The sequence below is a fragment of the Bombina bombina genome, chromosome 7, assembly GCF_027579735.1.
Source record: "Bombina bombina isolate aBomBom1 chromosome 7, aBomBom1.pri, whole genome shotgun sequence".
NCBI classification, from domain to species: domain Eukaryota; kingdom Metazoa; phylum Chordata; class Amphibia; order Anura; family Bombinatoridae; genus Bombina; species Bombina bombina.
The window spans coordinates 64533191-64553842 of record NC_069505.1 but is presented as its reverse complement, the minus strand read 5'-3'; the positions used below and the strand labels follow the sequence as shown (position 1 = coordinate 64553842).

The following is a 20652-nucleotide window of genomic DNA, read 5'->3' as shown; positions in this document are numbered from 1 at the left end:
TTTCATGAGTCACTAGTTTACCCAATTCCAAGTAATAATACCTTTCGAGCCTATGCAGATCTCCAATCCCGGCCTTCTACTCAACCAGGTTTGGTACTTGTTGTGATTTCCAGTACTTAGGTATAAGCCCTTTGGCTCAGTTCAGCATCAGAAAGATATGCAGAAGAATACCTTCCCCTCCGCATCCTCTCCTGCACTCCCCACTTGTGTTTGGGTATACTCTCTTTAGTCTTTGGGGGGTTAGGTATCATCGGCTCAGGAATTTGTAGTGCATTTCCTGCAGCCTAGATGATAGATGTTTTTACTTTGCTTTGTCAAAAATTTGGAGACATGTTTTTGTATCCTGATCTATGTCAAGATTCCTTCGCCAGGCCTCCACATAGGAGGGTAAGACAAAATCGCTCTTAACTAGCAGAAGCTTGTAGAGGAGAGAAATTAAGTGATTTGCGGTATGAGTAGTGGTACAGAGAGTTTCAAAGGATGTCTCGTCTAGTCAGCGAGAGTCTATCCCTGTGCCTATGATAGTAATGATTGAGTTGTGCTACTCGGAACCAAGAGAAAAACATTATTCCACCCAGCCAATTTGTCTTGTGTTTTGAGATTCCCCTGTCGAAGAGCATTGGTTATGGCGGATTCTGCCCTGGAATATGTAATTTATTTGCCAACCCTATGTCTGGATTCTCACACATCGGTGTGACAGAAGAGTGGGGGAGTAGAGCTATGACTCTCAAACCAAATCAATTTATCCCATGTCTCCTCCCCAATTAAAGGGTAGTGTTTTATCATTCCAGGGCGGTGCGATGCCGACACCCAAGCAATTGATCCAACATTTGCCCTTTGGAGTATCTCATTATCTAGTTCTATCCAAGCTTTACTAGCTGGGCAATGACACCATTCGACCAATCGTAAGCTAATAGCCTTACGGTATTCCTCCAGGTGTGAAAAACCGTCTCCTCCTCTTTTTCTAGGAAGAAAAATAGTTTTCCTTCCAATCCTGGGTCTGTTCCATATGAATGCTTCAATTGTGGTTTGTATCTGATGTATAAGATGTGAGGCAGTGGACAAAGGGATTGTCTGCAGAACACAAAGCACCCTGGGCAGAATGTTAATTTTGACGAAGTGGATGCGTCCCATCTACGAGATATATATTCTTCCAGTTGGCTAGATCTCTCAAAACGTAATCCCTGATACGTTTGTAGTTCAGGTCTACCAATTCTTTTATAGAGGGAGTCAAAGGGATTCCCAGGTGTGAGATGCGATCTTGATAGGACATTGTGAAAGCAGTGTGTCAAAGGTTCCAAGATGTTCTGTGATATTCAAAATCTCTGACTTTGGTGGATTGAGTAGAAAGTCCGAAACTGTCCCATATGCTGCAAATTCTGCCATTGATGCTTGTAGTGAAGGAATAGTGTCTGATATTGTCAAAAGGATATCATCTGCATACATTGCCAGCTTATGCTCTGTTTGCTCTACGGTGATGCCTTTTATTTTTGGGTTGTCACGAATTTTGCTAGCCAAAATCTCTATAGTAAGAGCAAAAGAGGAGCGGGGAAAGAGGACACCCCTGCCTCTTTCCATTAGTAATCTGAAATGTCCTGGAGAGCATGCCATTAACTCGCACTCGTGCATTGGACGTAGAGTAAAGTGAAAACACTTGTTTTATAAAGCTGGGACCAAAACCCAATTTAACTAGGGAAAGACGCATAACGGACCAGTTAACCAGATCAAACGCTTTTCAGCATCTGTTGAAACCAGCACCAGAGGGATAGAGTCGGTATGGGTATATGAGATCAATTGCAGTACCTTGAGCGTATTATTGCGTGCTTCCCGGGCAGGGATAAACCCCACCTTATCCATAGAGATCAGTTGAGGTATAAATTTGTTCAGTCTATTGGCCAGGACTTTGGAAAAGATCTTCACGTCGGAGTTGTGCAGGGATGTTGGCCTATAGCTTCCAGGCTTTTTTTGCAGGCTTGCAGATGAAAGAAAAGAGAAAAGGAGCACCGGATTGGAAAATTTATACAAAAAGTTCTTTATTCCTTAAAAGCAGGAAAACGTGTTACAGCTTATAACCTACAGGACAGAATGTGTAGGTGTGGGTAACCACGTACCCCTCGACTGACGCATTTTGGCTTCTTGCCATATTCGTAGCTAATGGGTACCTGTACTTACAACCTTAAATATTAAAACACTCGCTTTCTCATAGGTAAAAACAACACACATGATTCAACTAACACACCTACACCTTGTTGTAAAAAACGCCCATTTTAGGGGAGACTGAGAAATTCCTTGATTCAAACTACACTTCTCCTTATAATGTAAATGTCTAAACCTAAATAGTGTTCTATCTGCTCAATTATCTCTGTGTTTATGTGACATTCTTAAGGAAGTTAGTCTGAGACAATATATAAATCTTAATAGATTGAGATTCAAGCCACGGTTATTGATTTAACACCCCAGTATTGTTAGTAACTTTAGGGGTTGGTAAATATAAAAGGGGTATATTATCCATTCCTGGAACTGCTTATGTCTGAAACATATTGATACTTCCTGAATTCACATTCTACCGGTAGAAAACCTGGCTGTATTATCCCCTTTAAATGTTTCTCATTCATTCAGCTTGTATGTGGACATCCCACTTTGTATATGTCAAATATATTTCAAATATAATTCTGATAATAGACTGTCTGTTTTATATTTTTTATTTCTTACTTTTTACTGCTCATTGTTATGGGATCGTTACTGGAGCGGCAGAGTGGCTACCTAGGATACACAGATTAATACCAATGGTTGATGAGGTCAAATTCCGAATTGAATCCATTCGGGACCCTGGTATTAAGTCTGTGTATCCAGTAAACCTCCCTTTTAGAGAGCATTACTTCCCTGTCCCCCTCCTCTGGTGTTTGTCTTGATCACTTCAATAATGGTCCAAACCAATGACTTGGGACTTTTTGCATGTTGTGTTTTAAAATGGTGTGGTCAAGTCCCCCTGTTTAATGTTATTGACATGTTCCTGAATCCTAGTCCTCACCTCGCGGGTGGTTAACCCTACATACTTGATGTCACATAGTTTACAATTCAACAAATATACAGCATAAATCGATCTGCAATTGAAGCAGGCTTTATGTTCAAAAGATTCCCCTGTATACATACTTGTGAATCCATTTCCTACTGTTACATGCTCACACGCTATACAATTCACAAAGCTGCACTTGTAAACTATGTAAACTGCACTTGTTTGCAGGCTTATCTGGTTTAGGGATCACTAAGATATAAGCTTCTAACATTGTACATGGTAGGGACAGTGTCTCTGATAGTTGATTAAAAATGAGAAACAGTTGGGGTGCTAGAATATCTGAAAAGGTTTTATAGTAACTGGCTCCAAACCCGTCTGGGCCTGGACTTTTACCCACTGGTATATCTTTTATTGCCAAGAGGATCTCTTCAATGTGAAGGCAGTTTCTAGGTGGTCTGCATCCTCTTTTGACACTTTTGGCATAGTTATATTCGATAAGTACTCTAAAATGGCCCGCTCTGAGTTGGACTGTGGGGGGGCTCTTCCTCTCTTTCATCAGGAGGTTGAAAGTTGTATAAAGACTCATTAAAATTGCTAAACGTGTTGGCGATTGATAAGCCATCTGCATGCTTAAGCTCATTCTGATCAATTATCTTGTATATGTATGATTTTGAGTTTTTTGCGAGAGCACGTGCCAGATGTTTTCCTGCCTTATTACCTTGCTCAAAGAATTGTTGTCTAAGGATTCACGCTTTTTTTATGTTCCTCTTGCAGGAAGTGTAAGAGGGCTGCCCTAGCCTGTGCTAAATTGTTCTGAAGTGTTTCGTCTCTGGGTTTTTGTTTGTGAGCTAGCTCATTTTGAGTCACTTGCGTCAATAATGTTCCCTTTTCTTTCGGTTCTATGCCTAATCAGCTTGCCTCGGAGTACTCGGTGGTTTTGCGTATGGCATTATCTGCATTATTGTAGAAATACCCCTCCATGGTACTGCACAATTGTAATTTTAAGAGGGGGTTGTCTAGTAGTGTGTCATCTAGCCTCCACATGTAAGGCGTGACAGGACTATTGGGCCATAGAATCGAGCAGCTAACCGGAGCGTGATCAGACCACATTATTGGTCTAATGTCGCTACCCATTTCTGCTGGATCCGGGAAAAGATGGTCTATTCTTGTGTATTTCCTATGTGGATGGGAATAGTAAAGTTTTTAGTAGTGGGATCTAGTGTGCGCCAGACATCATGAAGGATCACGTCCTTAAGAGAGTTGGCCAGGTGTTTGACCACTTTGTGAGGAGCGCTGGAGATGCCATCTGAGGTGTCTAGGCTAGGATTTAGGGATGCATTAAAATCTCCCCCCAGATACAAAATTCCCTTCTGCACCTCTTAATATTTTATGTCACCTTCTTAAAGAAGGAGTCTTGTTATTGGATGGGAAAGTACAGATTAGCTAGGGTTATGGGCCTGCCATAGAGTGAGCTGGTCAGAATCAGTTGCCTGCTCTCTGGGTCTCTAAAGATTTGAGAATGCTGGAAAGGTATTTTGGTGTGAAAAAGTATGCCCACTCCATTTTTCTTTGATGGGCCAGAGGCAAAGTAGGGAAGTAGGGAAAGAAGTGGCGCTAAGGACCCCTTATATGCCAAGTATGAAAAGGATCCCTCATACAAAGATCCAGGGGTTAGTGGGGACAGATTCGGCAAGGTAGTACTGGCGCTTGGAAGCCTAAGGGTTAATGAGTATTGTTTTTGTAATAATTAATAAATCATAAATATTCTCAATATAAATAAGGACCTTTAGATAGTTATATCAAGGAAAAAATGATTTCATAAAGTGATTATGAGTATTGATTAGATCAATATAAAGTACATTAATATATTCTCAGAGGACCCTTTTTAGGTTCGGTAAAGGAGACAATAAATATAAGTTGTACTGAGATAATTCAATATAGCTATAAGCTCATGTGTATTAATCAGTTGTGTGGATCGGTATAACACTTATATGTTAAATTCTTAGATGACTAAAGCTCCCTATCACTTGAGGCTAGCTCGATATAAGCAGGTTACAAAAGTGTAGGAGAATACGGTTAATCTCAAACGTATACCAATCTATATAACAGACTGTAAGTGAGTGATAAATAACATTTATTATACAAAAAATCTACACAAACACTTATAAAATATACATATACAGTTGCTTATAAAATGGAAATGGGGTAAAACTAAAATTGGACGTCCAATAGTTCAAAAAATAGAGTACTAAAATTCAGATTAGAAATCACATATAAATAACCTGCTGAGATGCAGTGTAGGCATAGAGTACGTAGATAAGAAGTTTTTAAGCGGTACCTTAGACGTTTTTAATGCCTCTCTCTAGAGAGAGGATATTAATGTGCCACAGTGTTGATACGAATGGATCCGGTTCTCATTAAATTGTACTTTGAATATCACGCTGTCACTGTACTGGTACTTTGCGGATTCAAAGTCTCTGAAACTTTTCCTGGGCCCAGGTAGTCTTCCGGCGTAGAGGTGTTACTGCTTCGGTGATGCGGTCTGTATTCTAAAATCACGCCTTTGTTGTATTCCGGCGTTGCAGATCTGATCCGCCTGTTGTATGTAGCAGAGGGCGGTTTTTAGTGGTGAGCCCCTGTCTTCTTCTTGTGACGTAAGTCCTAATGTCAAGCTTTTTAGTTGTTGGCCCTTTTTGCCTGGTAGCAAGTTTTATAGGCTGTGTCCAACTTTAGGATGGGCTTGTTTCCACCGAGGCAAAGTAGGCAACTGGGTAGTGGCGATTGAACCATTTGGGTTCTCTGGATCTGGGGAAATGCGTCTCTTGGACGTATATTATGTCTCCTCCCATTCTAAGCAAATCTCAGGTGGCTATGGAGCGCTTCCCTGTGTTATTAAAGCCCCTAACATTAATAGATATAAGTTCTATCAGAAGGTTTTTGATGCGGCTTCGCAGAGGAGCCATTTGGAGGATAAAAGGAGGGTAAGGTGAGGAAGGAAGAGAAGAAAAAAAGGAAGGAGGGGCCAAAGAAGAGAGGGTTAAGAGCGTGTTAGTAGCAGAGGGCTAAGGTGTAGGGGTAGGAGTAGGGCAAAGATAGAAAAGGTTGAAGAGTTCCCAGGCTGTGATTAGTAATCCAGAAAAGGTTACTAAAAGTGGCTGGATTTGGGAACTAGAAAATCCCCTTAACTCTCACTTATTGAAATATAAATAACAAATATACATTTGAAAATAAGCTCCCTAAAAGCTCCCTAATTAACCCCTTCACTGCTAGCCATAATACACCTGTGGTGCGCAGCGTCGTTTAGCGAACTTCTAATTACTAAAAAGCAACGCCAAAGCCATAAATGTCTGCTATTTCTGAACAAAGGGGATCCCAGAGAAGCATTTACAACCATTTTTGCCATAATTGCACAAGATGTTTGTAAATGATTTCAGTGAGAAACCTAAAATTTGGAAAAATTTAACGTTTTTTATTTTTATTTAATCGCATTTGGCGGTGAAATGGTGGCATGAAATATACCAAAATGTGCCTAGATCCATACTTTGGGTTGTCTACTACACTACACTAAAGCTAAAATACCCCAAAAAGCTCCCTACATGCTCCCTGATTAACCCCTTCACTGCTGTGCATAATACACGTGTGGTGCGCAGTGGCATTTAGCAGCCTGCTAATTACCAAAAAGCAACGCCAAAGCCATATATGCCTGCTATTTCTGAACAAAGGGGATCCCAGAGAAAAAAATTATAACCATTTATGCCATAATTGCACAAGCTGTTTGTAAATAATTTCAGTGAGAAACCTAAAGTTTGTGAAAAAAATTGTGAAAATGTGAACGATTTTTTTTATTTGATCGCATTTGGCGGTGAAATGGTGGCATGAAATATACCAAAATGGGCCTAGATCAATACTTTGGGATGTCTTCTAAAAAAAAATATATACATGTCAAAGAGATATTCAGGGATTCCTGACAGATATCAGTGTTCCAATGTAACTAGCGCTAATTTTGAAAAAAAGTGGTTTGGAAATAGCAAAGTGCTACTTGTATTTATGGCCCTATAACTTGCAAAAAAAGCAAAGAACGTGTAAATATTGGGTATTTCTAAACTCAGGACAAAATTTAAAAACTATTTAGCATAGGTGTTTTTTGGTGGTTGTAGATGTGCAACAGATTTTGGGGGTCAAAGTAAGAAAAAGTGTGTTTTTTTTTCCATTTTTTTCCCTCATTTTATAATTTTTTTTTATAGTAAATTATAAGATATGATGAAAATAATGGTATCTTTAGAAAGTCCATTTAATGGCAAGAAAAACGGTATATAATATGTGTGGATACAGTAAACGAGTAAGAGGAAAATTACAGCTAAACACAAACACAGCAAAAATGTAAAAATAGCCTTGGTCCCAAACGGACAGAAAATGGAAAAGTGCTGTGGTCATTAAGGGGTTAAAGGGATATTAAACACTAAATGAATGCTAAAAAGAAAAAATTAGAGAAAATGTGCTAAAACACATCAAATCTCATAGGGGCGCTTCCCACTTGATCCTAAAAGTTACTCAAAACAGCATAGACAAACTGAACAGAGAAAGTCCATATAATCCAGGATGATAGGCAGCTTCTGTCAAAGGATGGTCAAATCCTGGTACTTGGTAATCTGCAGAGAAAATAAAGAGGCGCCACAATGGCCTAGTACCACCGACACAGAAGATATTGGTGAAAGAAGATGGAAATATACTCACAAACGTAGAGCACCCGATGGTGCTAGCAAGGCGGACTGGAACTTTTTTGCAGTGGTCCAGCTCCCCGATCCCCACCGACAATCGTGTCAGATCTTGTAATCTGAGGAGGCAATACCGTTTATCTGTATATGGATGGAGAACAAAAAGTCCATAACCCAATACCATATAGTCAGGGGTAAGGGGATAGGAGACAAATGATTGCACTTACAGGATAAAAAGCACCTCCAGGTGCAGTAAGAGCAGACTGGGACTTTGCAGACTCCCAGCTGACTGAACTCCACAGAAAACATTAAAAAATAATCCAACAAAATCTCAAAGTGGTATAACAATGAACACTACCACAGCAGCAAGTGTATATATAAAATCAAAATCTTTATTTTATCCTGTAAGTGCAATCATTTGTCTCCTATCCCCTGACTATACGGTATTGGGCTATGGTCTTTGTGTTCTCCATCCATATACAGATAAATGGTATCGCCTCCTCAGATTACCAGATATGACACGACTGTTGGTGGGGATCAGTGAGCTGGACCACTGCAAAAAAGTTTGAGTCTGCCTTGCTAGCACCATTGGGTGCTCTACATTTGTGAGTATATTTATAGCTTCTTTCACCAATATCTTCTGTGTCGGTGGTACTAGGCCATTGTGGAGCCTCTGTTTTCCATCTAAAGGGGAGGAGAGTCCATGGCTTCATTCATTACTATTGGGACTTAAGAGCCTGGCCTCCAGGAGGAGGCAAAGGCACCCCAGCCAAAGGCTTAAATACCTCTCCCACTCCCCTCATCCCCCAGTCATTCTTTGCCTTTCGTCGCAGGAGGTGGCAGAGAGGTGCCGAAGATTCAGAGGTCTCTTATGGAGGGTATTACTCTTTGCAATGGGACAGGAGTTTTAAGTAGCCCTATAAGGCTTCTCAGTGAGGGCTTGGGTGAAAGTTAGAGTCCAGAGATGCAGGGAGAGTTTTTTTTGTGAAACCATCCCGATTCATATGGGAAAATGGTCTCGTCTGGAGTTTCTTTTACCGATAAATATCCTGAAACTTCGAGCGATCTACAATGCTCTGAAGGCGTGGCCCCGTCTGGGGGTGTTCAACTTCATAAGGTTTCAGACGGACAACATTACCTCGGTGGCTTACATCAACCATCGGGGGGGTATGAGGAGCTCCCTCGCAATGAAAGAGGTGTCTCGGATACTGGAATGGGCGGAGGCCCACAACTGTTCGCTTCCCATTTGTCCACACCCTGGATGTGGATCGCCGAAAGTGGACTTTCTCAGCAGGCAAACATTGCATCCGGGGGAATGGTCTCTTCACCCCGAAGTCTTTGCGGAGATTTGTCTCAGATGGGGGACGCCGGAGATAGATCTCATGGCGTCCAGACTCAATTTCAAACTTCCCTGTTACGGGTCGAGGTTGAGGGACTGATAAATGCATTAGCGGTGCCTTGGGGGTTTGATCTAGTGTACATTTTTCCTCCCTTACCACTTCTACCTCGTATTGTGGAATGCATAAAGCAGGAGAGAGTGTCAACCATTCTGATTTCTCCTTTGTGGCCGCGGAGGACGTGGTTAGCGGATCTGGTGGGGATGTCATCCTCTCCGCTGTGGAGGTTACCCTGTCACAGGGATCTGTTGGAACAAGGTCCTTTCCAACATCAGAATCTTGATTCTCTGAGGCTGACTGCGTGGAGATTGAACGCTTAGTCCTAGCCAAGTGAGATTTTTCTGAAAGTGTGATTGACACTGTAGTTCAGGTAAGAAAGCGAGTCACCTACTACCACCTACACTAAGGTGTGGATGACTTACTTGTCCTGGTATGAGAAGCATGGATACCCTTTGCACAAGGTGAGGGTTTCCAGAATTCTGTCCTTTCTTCAAGAAGGTTTAGAGAAGGGACTTGCCGCTAGTTCCTGACATTCACTCCTTTTGTTCAGGCTTTATCTCGAATCAGGCCTGTCTTTAGGCAGTCTGCTCCCCCGTGGAGCTTGAACTTGGTCCTTAGGGTTTTGCAAGAGGTCCCGTTTGAGCCTATGCATTCCCTTGACATTAAGATTCTGTCCTGGAAGGTTCTTTTCCTGTAGGCCATTGCATCGGCTCGCAAAGTATCTGAACTGGCAGCCTTGCAACATGGGCCACCTTATTGGGCTTTTTATTCGGATAAGGCTGTTCTTCGCACCGGCTTAGGATTTCTTCCCAAGGTGATGTCCAATCATAACATCAATCAGGAAATACTTGTTCCCTCTCTGTGCCCTAACCCTTCTTCTTCGAAAGAGCGGTTACTTCATAATCTAGATGGCTACAAAGGACTTCAGACAATCTACATCTTTTTGTTGTGTACTCAGGGAAACGCAGGGGTCAGAGGGCTTCTGCTACTTCTTTGTCTTTTTGGCTGAGGTGCTTGATCCGCTTGGCTTACGAAACAGCTGGACATAAGCCTCCTCAGAGGATCACGGGTCATTCCACTAGAGTGGTGGCTTCATCTTGGGCCTTCAAGAATGAGGCCTCTATGGTCAGATTTGTAAGGCGGCTACCTGGTCTTCCTTACATACTTTTATGAAGTTTTACAAATTCAACGTTTTTGCTTCTGCGGAAGCGGCTTTTGGGAGAAAGGTTCTACTGGCTGTGGTGCCCTCATATTATGGTCCGCCTTTTACCCTCCTGGTTTCATTCAGTGTCCTCTAGAGCTTGGGTATATGTTCCCAATAGTAATGAATGACGCTGTGTACTCTCCTCCCCTTTAGATGGAAAACATAAATTGTGCTTACCTGATAATTTAATTTCCATCGTGGGGAGGAGCGTCCACGGCTCCCTCCCTAAATTTAATTTCTCTTCTTGCACCATTTATACCCTGATGTTTCTCCTACAGTTCCTTGTTCCCTCTGCAGAATGACTGGGGGATGAGGGGAGTGGGAGAGGTATTTAAGCCTTTGGCTGGGGTGTCTTTGCCTCCTCCTGGTGACCAGGTTCTTAATTGCCAATAGTAATGAATGAAGCCGTGGACTCTCCTCCCCACGATGGAAATGAAATTATCAGGTAAGCATAATTTGTTTTTGTTTTTTTCTGCAGACTAATGCTGTATAGATTGAAGCATTTCAAGAAAAGATTAGTCTGAGAACAAGATGTATTTTTAAAGTTTTATTAGTTTAAATATTGACAAAATAAGTTTAAAGTTTTAGTGTCTATAAAACAATGGAATTTGCCATGTTGTAATTTAGGTTACCTTCTTTTCTGTGGCCAATCAGTGTCTGTTTTAAATAGGCCAATGGCTGTGTAGAATATAACAGTGTTCTGCATTTCCATTTCTATCAGGAACTGAAAAGCTCACAATTTCAGAATGGAGTTACAGGAAAAGGGGACTAAATAAATAATGAAAGGAAATTGCAGATGTTAAAATATATATATATATATATATATATATATATGTGTGTATATATATATATATATATATATATATATATATATATATATATATATATATATGTATATGTGTGTGATTTTTCATTTTATATAGCCATCTCAAAGTGTTTAATGTCCCTTTAAAGAGACATGAAACCCAATAATTTTCTTTCAGGGTTCAGATAAAATATACAATTTAAACAACTTTCCAATTTACTTCTATTATCAAATCTGGTTCATTCCCTTGATATCCTTTAGTGAAAGAGCAGCAATGCAGAACTAAGTTCTAGATGAACATATCTAGTCAGCCAATCACAAGAGACAAATGTGTGCAGGAACCAATCACCAGCTAGCAACTACTAGTGTAGGATATGTGAAAACTCAACATTTTTCTTTCATGATTTAGATAGAGAATACAGCTTTAAACAACTTTCCAATTCACTTCTAGTATGTACTTTGCTTCATTCCCTTGGTATCCTTTGTTGAAAAAGCAGCACTACCTTACTGGAAGCTACGTTAATCCTGTGGGTGAGCCAATAACATGAGGCATGTAAGTACAGCCAGCAACCAGCTGCTCCTGAGCCTATCTAGATATAATTTTCAACAAAGGATGCCAAGAGAACAAAACAAATTAGATTATAGCAGTAAATTTTAGTATGTATGTATTGGGTATTTGTAAAGCGCGGCTAATCACCCGTAAGGGTCTCAAGGCGCTGCTCATTTTATCGACCTCAAGAGGATGAAAGGCTGAGGGAACCTTGCCGGGTATCGAACCTGCAACCCTTGGGTTGCTACAGAGCTCAGCCAACAATTGGAAAGTTGTTTAAAACGTATGCTCTTTCTGAATCACGAATCATAGCCTAACATAAATCTTTATTCAGCTTAACCCTTTGAGTGCTAAGCAATTTTTAAAAAAAAATATATTTAAATATATATATTTTTTTCTTTAGATCCCCTAGACTTATACCGTTGGAAAGGTTAAGCGATTACCTTTCCAACAGTGGGTCTTGGGGGTCTATAGCTGCTTAGATGCCTGAGATACAGGCTTCTAAGCAGCATGACTCCCCCTTTCCCTATACTGTCCATTGTGATTTTTCAATAAAGTTGCGCAGGGACGTCACCGCGCAAAATGTGAAGCCTCTACGATGCCGGTCACTATACAGGCCTGGTCGCCGGGGTAGGAGTTGATGGGAGCCCCCAGATTGCCCTCATGCTGGGTGAATGCTAGCGAAGGCTCTGAGCTGTCTTCAGCACCCGACTGGGACAATTTGCAACGGCTCAGGGAAATGAAGCCCCCCCCCAAAAAAAATGTATTCAGCCAGAGCAAACCATTTTTAAAAAGTTTCCAATTGACTTCTATGGTCAAATTTGCTTCATTCCCATGATATTCAGTGCTGAAGAGATACCTAGGTAAGCATCAGGAGCACTTCATGGCAGGAAATAGTGCTGCCATATAGTGCTCTTGCAAATAGATAACATTCTTGCAAAACTGCTGCCATATAGTGTTCCAGAAATGGGCCCACTCTTAAGGTTATGTCCCTGCTTTTCAATAAAAGATACCAAGAGAATGAAGAACATTGATAATAGAAGTACATTTGAAAGTTGTTTAAATTTGAAACTACTTTCCAATTTACTTCTGTTATCTAATTTGCTTAATTCTCTTAGTATAATTTGTTGAAAGCATACATAGGGAGGCTCAGCAATGGCAATGCACTTCTGGGAGTTGGCTTCTGATTGGTTCACTCCATGTGTTGGAGAATAAAATAAATTTGATAATAGAAGTAAATTACAAAAATGTTTAAATTGTATGCTCTAGCTGAATCATGATAGGATTTTTTTTGTGTGCTTTCATGTCCCTTTAAATAATACTCCTGACTTATGATACAAATATTTAGAGATTTTGGTCCCTTTTAAAGGATACCATGGTTTGTATGTTCAGCTAAAGTCTTCATATAAGTTATAAAATGTGGTATTTTGCCCACAGTCATGTGTGCATCAGAAATGTGTGAAATACAGGCCTATCTTATTTTCTGTTTCTTTCTCAGGTGCCGAGGCATCCTGCACACACCGATCAATGAGTCACCTGGACTCCAGGACCAGCTTTGATGCTGGGGATTTGGATGATGGCTGCTGTGGTGCTACGGCCACTGCTTGCTGTGCCAACGCAAAGGAAGACAGCATCAACACCCCAGTAAGCACTCCGAGTGGGAACCCAGCCAGCTTGGTAGAAGAGGAGACTCAAGGCTATGATGTGGAGTTTGATCCCCCTTTAGAAAGCAAGTATGAGTGTCCTATCTGCCTTATGGCTCTGAGGGAAGCTGTGCAGACACCATGTGGCCATCGGTTCTGTAAAGGCTGCATAATCAAGTCCATCCGGTGAGTAATACATGCACATAATGGATATGTATCATTTGAGCTGTTTCTATATTATAGTATTAGTTTTATTCTTTCTTTCAGTCTTATCAGTTCAGCATTCTCAACCTAATTGTAACTTGCTTACACCCTCCCATTCCAACTACAGGCAGCTAACATTGCATATATCTACTTAGTCTTTTAAAGGAATATAAAAGGGTCATAATAATTGAAAAATTGCATACTCTTATGTACTCGTTATCTTACTTGTTAGAGCATGTCATTTTAGGACATTCGTACCTACACTACTGTGTGTTTAACCCCAGTTAAAGGGTTATAAATTGTTTCACATTTGTGCTCAAATAAAAGACTTTATTTGAATTAATATTAAATAAGTAATGAAATAAAACTATTTTTGGAGGGGGTAGCTTGGCCCCGCTGGCTGTTGGCTGCACATCCCTAATATGTGTTGCATTTATAAAATGGTGTGCATCCATCTTAATTTTGCTCGCAATCACCAGTGAAAGAAGGGGATAACATCCCTGACCTCTGTAATATCTTTGTCTCTTCCAAAAATATGCGTTGTTGACCATAAGTACAAGCAACATACCCACATCGCACTGAGCCACCAATATAGAGAGGAACACGACACGGACAGTGTATAGCGGCTATACCCGCTGAACAGTTGTTGGTCACTGAATTTTACATATGGTCTAGTAAATTAGCAATTTACGCAGTATTAAAAAAACAGGGAAAAAAACCTCTGCAGAAACTGACACCAGTCTCAGGCATCCATGCACAAATCATTATTTCTGATTCCTTAGTGTGCACTAACCACAGGATAAAAAGGCTGCACTGTAATTTACAAACTTCCTACAGTTGAATCAAACTTGCCATCATTACTCACAGCTCCTGACCCCAATATATATAGTGCTGTAAATCGAACATTTTAATAACTTGGCTCTGGGTACCCCTCTGGTCGCAAGCCCTGCAATCTACATTAAATAAAGCTCCTCTCCACTCAACCTTGACATCGTACAAGATTATACTGGATTTCTTATATTGCAACATAGGCCCCCAGTCTCTCAACTGAGGTACGAAAACCACAACTTCTCATAATAAAGAGTGTTTGGGGATCAGTTTTACTTCACAGCACTGAAGTGTGGTTTATATTCACCACTTAAATGAACTGTGACACAGAGCAGCGTCACCTTCACAGAAGAAATTTATGAAAGACACCAGCTAGCTAATGTCCAGCAAATAATACTAACTCTGCTGTCACCTCTCAAGGTATTTCATCCTCTAGCTATTGACAAGTATAAATCACGATTATTGAATTAAACAACTCTAAAAACAGCAATTATTACAGCTACTAGTGCAAACTGTGATTGGCATAGACAACCCTTTGTAAATATTCTTGGAGCTGTTGCTAGGCCAAATGGGAGAGCAACACACTAGTTATGCTTTTCCAGAAAAGAGAACCCCAGGAACTGGTAATGTTCTTGTGTATAGGGATGTGAAGGAAAGCATTCTGTAAATCTATTGTGGACATAAAGAGACCTTGTAGAACAAAAGGCAGAATAGTCCTTATAGTTTCCATTTTGAAAGTTGGAATGCTTACAAATTGTTTAGATTTTTCAGATCCAGATTGGTCTGAAAAAAATTTCTTTGGTACAATGCAGAGATTTGAATAACATCTGATCCCTTGTTCCTGTAATGGCATTGGAATAATTGCTCCCACAAATTCCAGGTCTGAGACGGATTTAAGAAAGGGTTGGAGCTTTCATGAATTTTTTTTGGAAAATGGGTGAGATAACCTCCCCGTTGAAGGTCGTATTCTGAATCCAATTCGAAATCCCTGGGAAATAATGTTTAGAATCCAGGGATATTGGACAGTTTCTAACCAAAAAAAATTAAACTGCCCCCTCACAGCTTCTCCCCTCCATCTCTTCTACCCTTACCCATAAACTCACACACATGTTTCCCTCATCTCTTAAACATGCACTGGTCACACCTATCCTCAATAAACCTTTTGATCCTACCTCCCCATCCAATTACCGCCCTATTTCCCTTCTCCCTCTTGCCTCAAAGCTTCTTGAAATCTAGTATATGCACGTCTATCCCATTTCCTTACGTTAAACTCCCTCCTTGACCCACTGCAATCTGGATTTTGCCCACTTCACTCCACAGAGACAGCAATTGTTAAGGTTACCAACGACCTACTAACAGCAAAATCCAAAGGCCATTTCTCTCTGCTTATCCTCCTTGATCTGTCTGCAGCCTTTTTTTTGCTCCAAACCCTCCAATCCTTTGACATCTGCGACATAGCTCTCTTGTCATTCTCTTCCTATCTGTCTAACCGTACCTTTAGTGTAGCCTTCTCTGAAGCATCCTGTGCCCCATTACCACTTTCTGTTGGGATTCCGCAAGGCTCTGTCCTCGGTCCCCTTCTCTTCTCAATCTACAGGTCATCATTAGGTTCCTTAATAAAGTCCCACAGGTTTCAATATAATTTGTATTGCAAAGACACCCAATTCTACCTCTATGCGCCAGACCTATCTCTTTCCTTGCTAACCCGTGTCACGAACTGTCATCTTGGATGTCCTCTCACTAACTCAAGCTAAATCTCTCCAAAACTGAGGTCCGTATTTCTCCTCCTTCCAAAATCTCCACCCCCCATTTCTCTATAACTGTTGATAACTCCATCATTACCCCTACCTCTCATGCCCGATGTCTTGGGGTCACACTTGACTCAGACCTTTCTTTCACTGCTAACATACAGTCCTTGGCTAAAGCCTGTCGCTTCCACCTTAAAAACATCTCTAAAATTAGACATTTCCTTACACAAGACACAACTAAGATTTTAATCCACTCTCTCATCCTTTCTTGCCTTGACTACTGCAACTCCATTTTTTATGGTCTCCCTAGCTGCTGCCTAGCTCCTTTACAATCCATAATGAATCCCTCTGCCAGGCTCATCTTCCTTACATGTCGCTCTTCATCTGCTGGACCTCTCTGCCAATCCCTTCACTGGTTTCCTTTTGCCTGCAGGATTAAACACAAAATTCTCACTCTGACATACAAAGCCCTCAACTACACTGCTCCCCCCTTCATCTCAGACCTTGTCTCCAGATACTCTCCCTCCCGTCCCCTTCGCTCTGCTCATGATCTCCTACTCTCCCCCACTCTTGTTATCTCCTCACATTCATGTTTACAAGACTTCTCCAGACTGGCTCCCATCTTATGGAACTCTCTGCCTCCCTCCACAAGAGTCTCCCCTAGTTTTGAAAGCGCTCCCTAAAGACTCTACTATTTTGGGACGTATACAACCTACACTATCCTTCCTTTCTCCACTGCTATCCCCTTGTATCCCTTAACATGTAAGCCTATGAGCCTAGCTGTTTGTAGTTCACCTTCATAAGAGCCGACTACAACAGTGCAACTCTCTGCAAGGCCCTCTACCAATTTGATCCCTGTAAATGTTATCTTGTATACTGCCTATGTTTATAGCGCTGCAGAATCTGTTGGCGCTCTACAAATACCTGACAATAAAATAATATCAGTAATACTGGGTTGCATTCCATAAGGCTCTTCTGGTAAGAATAGCTAGAGACATGCTTTTGATTTTCATAATATCAAATACTGCATCGCAAATAAAAAAATTTGCATTTAGAAGTAAATTCAATAGATTAAAATATTTAGGGTCTGTGAAAAACTGCTGTGCAAGACTGTTTAACCAGAAAGTAGAAGCAGCAGCCACATCAGCAATATATATAGCTGGTCCAAGTAATATAGCCAGCATGTAAATATGCCCTTCTTAGATAGGATACAAGTTTTCTATCTAAAGGGTATTTAAAAGCATACTTCAGTATTTTGTTGGTCAATACATATATTATTAGTAAAATGAGCTGAACATTTCCGTTTATTTGAAGGTGGCAGTGCAATCAGGGCCTTCTCAATGGTGGTAGCAATAAAAAATAAATCAATATTAGGGGAACGCCATCTGCATCCATCTGTAAAGGAGAAAACGTGCATTTGTACACATAGAAACATCTTTAGATTAAATAAAAAATATCTAAACATGAGGCACATGAGCTGAAGAAGCTACTTCAGTTATTTTACAATAAGCACACTTAGCTTTGGTAGAAAAGGTGTTCAGCCAGCTCAGTTCCTATGGCAACTTCAGGGACAAGATCAGACTTCTCCATCATGGCAATAAAACATGAAATGAAAAATTGCAATAACATACTAGATTAAAAAAATAAATAAATAATAAAAGCAGCTTTTGAAGAAATAAAAAGCAATGCCTTATAAAACGTTTGCTATATTAAATCACAAGTACAATTAAGTATCACTTAAGGATCAGAATTGCGATAAACTGAGCAAGAAACGGAGCATCTGGAATAGCCCTTCCATGTGCGATTTAAGAGCACAAGGAGATAAGGGGGCGTGCTTTAGAAAAGGAAAATTGTTGTCGCAAAAATTTTAAGTTGGATATGCACGCTATATATAAAAAGTTGCAACACTGTGAACACGCTCGTGCGCATATTACCAAATATTTTTTTTAAAACAGATAGGAAAGCTCTTAATAAATAAATATATATATATATATATATATATATATATATATATATATATATATTTAACTCGAATCATTGGCACCAGAATAATTAAAGAAATAAGGTAAATACACACTTGTGTAGTGCACCTATGTTATTAAATATTATAATATATTCAAACATTAAGGAAGGGGCAGGGATAAGAGGAAATAAACCCCCATACACCTGCTCCTTAAGATTACCCTGTGTGGGCACAATACCATCAATATAAATTGACCAACTTAGAAAAACCAACACGCTATGTTGCAAGCAAATTATTACATTTAATAATAACAAAAAGAAGAATATGACACCAACAAATGTCAAAATGAATTAAACTAAGCCACTATTGCAATGTAGTGCATAAGAGTCCATGACAGAAATCAAAGTAAAAATTCATTATGTCTCCAAGGGTACCCTTTGAAAAATTGATTATTAGGAAACTTCAGAGCTCACAAAAAAATATATACATGATAGTATTGTTGTGATCAATCGTCAGTTCATTTCAAATAAATCCAGTTGCGGTCAATGTAGCTCACACCAATGATAGTAAGTAGTATTATGCATAATAACTCTTGTTTTCAACTTGCTGAAGCCAGTAAGTAGTCAAAGGAAAAAAAGCAAGCAAATCAGTTCAGTAAGCAAAATGAGCGTATTAAGCAGTCTCCCCCAGCAGAAAAAGTATGTCCCAGTTATGCAAGAAGCTAGTTAAGGCAGGGTTAGTAAGATAGGTAAATTTCTCACCCAGTGATGATTGGATACGATATCCATATATCCGCTGCTCCACGATGAAGCTTCATTACTTACCTAACCCTCCTGAACATATCAACACTAGCTCCGTGTGTACCATGTGCTGGGAGGCCGGTTGCTAATCGCAAAGTGTTTGCCTTGTAATAGATTTGCTGGCAATTGAAAGCTTGGCCGCAATTCAGGGATCCTGGAGTTCGTAGTTACAGTGTATTCACATTTCTGTCACAAGACGCTTGTAGCTGCCTCCTCTTGCCAGCTTCATCGTGGAGCAGCGGATATATGGATATTGTATCCAATCATCACTGGGTGAGAAATTTACCTATCTTACTAACCCTGCCTTAACTAGATTCTTGCATAACTGGGACATACTTTCATGTATATATTTTTTTGTGAGCTCTTAAGTTTCCTAATAATCAATTTTTCAAAGGGTACCCTTGGAGACATAATGAATTTTTACTTTGATTTCTGCCATGGACTCTTATGCACTACATTGCAATAGTGGCTTAGTTTAATTCATTTTGACATTTGTTGGTGTCATATTCTTCTTTTTGTTATTATTAAATGTAATAATTTGCTTGCAACATAGCGTGTTGGTTTTTCTAATTTGGTCAATTTATATTGATGGTATTGTACCCACACAGGGTAATCTTAAGGAGCAGGTGTATGGGGTTTATTTCCTCTTATCCCTGCCCCTTCCTTCATGTTTGAATATATATATATATTTCGAGAAATAAACAGAGGTAAAGCAAGTGCTGTAGAGCTATGTTGTAATAACCTTAATTCAAAACAAATAAATGTCTACAAAAAGACTATTTGGTGCAGACCCTTTAGCAGAAAATGTAATGGAGCGGATAAGAAAGATTAAACGAGAATGAAATCTTGTTGGTAAAGACAGGGAAATCAGCACTCTTAGAAAATAAAAAGCTAAAAAATTATATTTCAATAGCAAATTTTAATTGTGAATAAGTAACATCTCGCTCTGTCAGAACACCATCAATCTTTCAAGATATAAAGTTCTGAAAGACACATAAGATGTGTTGGCACTCAAGAACATACATAAAAAAAAAATTAAAAATATATATATATATATATATATATATATATATATATATATATATATATATATATATATATATATATATATATATAATTATATGTGAAAAATGCATCATAAAGAAACCTGACCGTTCAGGGATGAACACATGCGCAAAGTAATATCAAGCTGTTAAGAAGGAGAGTTTGCTTAACCAACTACGCCCTACTGCTCACAGAACCCCCAAGCAAATGCAGCAGGGAGATGTGGCCTGTGCGTATACAAAGTTGGATCTAAGAGGTTAAGTACAAAACTCTTGCATAAATGCAGTTTGTCATATGCAAGTATAAATGTCAACATATGTTAAGCTTAGCAGAGCTAGTAATGCAGAGTACAGTAGCAAGCACGGAAGTATATTATAGGAGGAAAGTTATCTAGACTGACTACACCCTGCTGCACACAGCACCCCCAATTACAGAGGTATATACTGGGCAGGAGAAAATTGGGATCTAAGTAGTCTAGTAATCTACCCACCTAAATATGTACATTTTTCATGAGATAGAAAGCATACGAAATTCAAGCATAGAAGGATTAGTAGGCAGGTTAATGGCAGTAAGGCCGACGCGCGTTTCATCCCCTTGTCTGAATGTGAGACAGGGCTTCGTCAGGGCATGTAGAATAGGGACGTAGACGTCCCTTTTTATTTGAATATTTTTTTGCGCCTCTACTGGTGGGTGAAAGTAACTTTTGTCAAAAGCCTTTATAGATATATATATATA

General features: G+C 39.9%; 1 protein-coding gene across 1 annotated transcript in view; it reads left to right on the top strand.

The window, feature by feature from the left end:
* The window catches only part of TRAF6 (TNF receptor associated factor 6), a 219202-nt gene that overhangs the window by 15449 nt on the left and 183101 nt on the right, over positions 1–20652 (top strand). Inside the window, 1 exon segment of the mRNA XM_053720146.1 lies at positions 13186–13516. Coding sequence (XP_053576121.1) covers positions 13215–13516 — 302 coding nt within the window. The 5' untranslated portion in view covers positions 13186–13214.